The 3314-nt window shown below is 45.8% G+C and overlaps 1 protein-coding gene across 1 annotated transcript in view; it reads right to left on the bottom strand.

The window, feature by feature from the left end:
- Positions 1-2942: 2942 nt before the first annotated feature.
- The window catches only part of T265_03398 (hypothetical protein), a gene marked incomplete at both ends in the record, with an annotated part of 4825 nt that continues 4453 nt past the window's right edge, over positions 2943-3314 (bottom strand). Inside the window, one exon of the mRNA XM_009167867.1 lies at positions 2943-3212. Coding sequence (XP_009166131.1) covers positions 2943-3212 — 270 coding nt within the window. The remainder of the gene's footprint in view (positions 3213-3314) is intronic.

Genomic DNA, 3314 nt, shown 5'->3' with positions numbered 1-3314 from the left:
AAAGAAACTAAGGTGAGTAAAACGTGATTACCTTTCTGCCTACTGGCTTGTTCACGTGTAACGGCTACACGGACATCACACTGAAAGTAGGCAGTCAGGGAACCTATAGGTAGTACCTGTCGTCCAAATATCTCTTGCCGTTCCAACGCAATAGCTTTGCGGGCAGCCGCCTCCGTTGCAAAGCTGACGAAAATATAATGTTTCCTTCGTCCCTTCTGAGCATCAAACGGCAGGTCCAGTGATTCAACTTTGCCAAAGGAACTAAAGTACTCCCTTATTTGCTCCTCAGTAACATCTGGATCAATGCCACCAACGAAAACCTTCCTCAATGGTTCCCTAGAAGGCTTTGCTTTCTTAGGGTCTATTTTCTTGTTGTTCAGCCAATGCTCAGACACACACAGTACCTACAGCTTTGGGGCTATCAACAAGAACTTACCTTGCTGACACAATCTTCACTTTCCATCGTGACGAAGCCGAACCCTCGAGAATTGCCCGTAAATCGATCCAATTTTATTATGCACTGTGTGACCTTTCCCCATCGGGAGAAATAGTCCCTCAAGTCATCTTCAGAAGAAATAGTAGCAGAAGTTGAACTCACTTTCAGTTGTCTCCCTACTCAGTCCCCCAACAAACAGTTTCCTGGAATTTCGTAATTTCTACATCATGCCGAGCTTACCGACTGTCATCATCAACTTCGTCCGCCGGTACATCCCCGCCACCATTAGTTGGTTTTTCGCTACAACTATCCGGCGACTCAATATTGTCTCCCGTTTCGTCTGGGTTCGCAATTTGATCGCATGTTTGCTGTCCGTCCAAGTCATTCATCAGCCTCGGGTTGTCTACAGGTGGCATAAATGGAGACACAACAGAAAGCGCAACTTTAGCGCATTTAAACAAGCATTCATATTGGTCAGTTCAAACCAAGAACACGGTGGGTAATCTTAGACCAAACTGGTCTCCGCAACAGTGCAGGGCGTTGGTAGGCCGCTGATCAATATTTGTGCCCCGATTCATCCAGGGACAATCTACGGTTGTAAAATAAGTTCGATCATTGTGTAAACATATAGTAAACCCAGGGCTCCTGACATTCGCTTCGCTTCCTTCCCAGGTTGATAGCTGAAAACAATGAATCCAACCATCTCTCATAGTAGGTAGTGGGTATAACGTGATTCTTGCTGCATAGCAGGTTAGCAGAGAAACAAACCTGAGCTTCTTAAGCCAAGAGCCGTGGCAGGAAACCAAGGGCCATGCAACAAAATTGGGGAGAAATAGACATGGATATCCGGGGCAGGCGGTAATCAAGAAAAGTTTGCATGTGCACGAGGAACATCGGTCGTTGGCTTGCGCACCCTGCGCGTGAGCGTAAGGTTTCATTGTTGGTTGATAAAAAATAAGCCGACAGTTAACCAACACTTTTCTCTGAGACGGGCAATTTGATCGCAATTTGATCGCGAATCGAGGTGACATCATCGGCGCGTTGCAATCAAATTGCCCAGGTCAGCGAATAACCCGACGACTACCTACGCTACCAACATTCTGCTCCTCAGCAAACCAAGTATCCTCTGATACACCAATCTTCATCCTTTATTCCATTTCCGTGCGGTCCGTCATTGAGCGATTTCCAGTTCACTTCGCGTCCGAAGGAGCCGTCAGCCATCAGAAGTATATTGAAATACCACGTTTTTCGGTGGATCTTAGACTACTGGTCTGAAGCACATATTAGAATCATTAGGCTAATGGTGGCTGGAAGATTGCGAGGCATTTTCCTGCATCTTTCCACGGAGTAGTGGGGGTTATAATTCTTGGCCCACCAGAATTAGATGCTCGCATACCTGGTGTTTTTCATTGCCAGGTAAGACGGCTTTCCCACCACGGGACTCTGTCCTCTTTAGGTATGTTCAGCTGTGTCGCTAGTCATTTATATCCTGTAAATTCCGCGGCGGTCAATTTGTACGCCCTGCAAAATGCTACAGTTTCGAAAATGGGTAACTCCGATTCCAAAGCGTTTTTAATCGTCTGGTGGCCGACGAAGTCCGAAACTATGCCTATTCTCAACTTTTTGGCCATATGGGAGGCTAACCGAGTGCTGAGATTCTGGCTGAAGATATAGCTACACGTTTGCGCTTGAATAGACTGTTCACTTAGGTGTCTAGTCTGTTTATGGATTCGTGAAGAGCTGCTCCTTTAAAAGATTGGGTAATTGCGTAAATAAATTGCAAAACACCCCCAACGCTTAGATCCTGCGGTATGAACGAGTCTATGGAATTCCTCCTTGTAACTGTTAACAGACCTTTCCGACACGTCTTCCAATGAATTTTGGATGGCTTAGCACGAGTTCTTCACCCAGAAACAAGAATACCTGGCGTTTTCATTAACAAACCTCTGGCCCTCGTTCAGGAAAGTCTGGAGAAATTTGCACCCGTTTCAGTATAATTCTCAGACCAGAAGAAGGCGGAAGCGTACCAACCACACATTTTGTACAGCTGGTGGATCGGACGGCGCGAAATTCTGTTGAAGCTGAAGCAGATGTTAGTGCGTTTTCTCTTAAAGCAAACCGCCGGAGAATTCCCTACTCTGCAAGCAAACAATTATTGATCTACTGCTAATTTGAGTGGACAGTCAATGACATTTTATCTGACGCATATTTCAGGCGGCCGGTTTCAACACAACCATTTTTCAAGCGGATCTTCCTATTTCGGTCTTAATGTCAACGTAGGGCGTCCGTGTTTGAGTGATATTGCTGTCACCCTGCTATCAATTTACAACCGACGTCTAGTTCTTTTTGAACTTTTGTCAATGTGCCTGGCCCTTATCGCAAACTCTCCGTCAATAATAAACAAGGTTACATAGGAAAATTGGGAGTATATTCACGTGAGATTAATGTATACTTGATACTGCAGGGCCACCTAAAACACAAAGAGTAAAATATAAGCTGAGATCAGCTACTGTGCCCCAAAGAGTGCTGCGTTCGACACTTCAACCAAAATACCAGCGCCGCCCAAAGTTGTGCTGACGAAACTCAGGCAAAAACTGTCTCCCGAGGAACTTTTGCATATGAATCCGCACCAGTAGAAACACCAGCGAGCAAGTCCAGTTTTGATGCACAATGTGACATTAAGTTCACGGATTAACGGGTGGATACACAGGATCGAGGCTTTTGCCCAAGTTTCCCGGGTCGCCTTTGTTCTTGTCTGTCTGTGGCTGTCGTTCACCTGGAGGGCACAAGTGAAAAAAGGGTGTAGCACTGCTCTTTATGTTCTCAGCGCGGGGCAGTATGCTTGCCAGCGCGAGGATTCGCATAAATAAATGTCTAA

This window comes from Opisthorchis viverrini (assembly GCF_000715545.1).
Source record: "Opisthorchis viverrini unplaced genomic scaffold opera_v5_48, whole genome shotgun sequence".
In the NCBI taxonomy this organism is placed as follows: Eukaryota; Metazoa; Platyhelminthes; class Trematoda; order Opisthorchiida; family Opisthorchiidae; genus Opisthorchis; species Opisthorchis viverrini.
The sequence above is the reverse complement of the archived record's forward strand: the minus strand, read 5'-3'. Positions and strand labels throughout refer to the sequence as shown.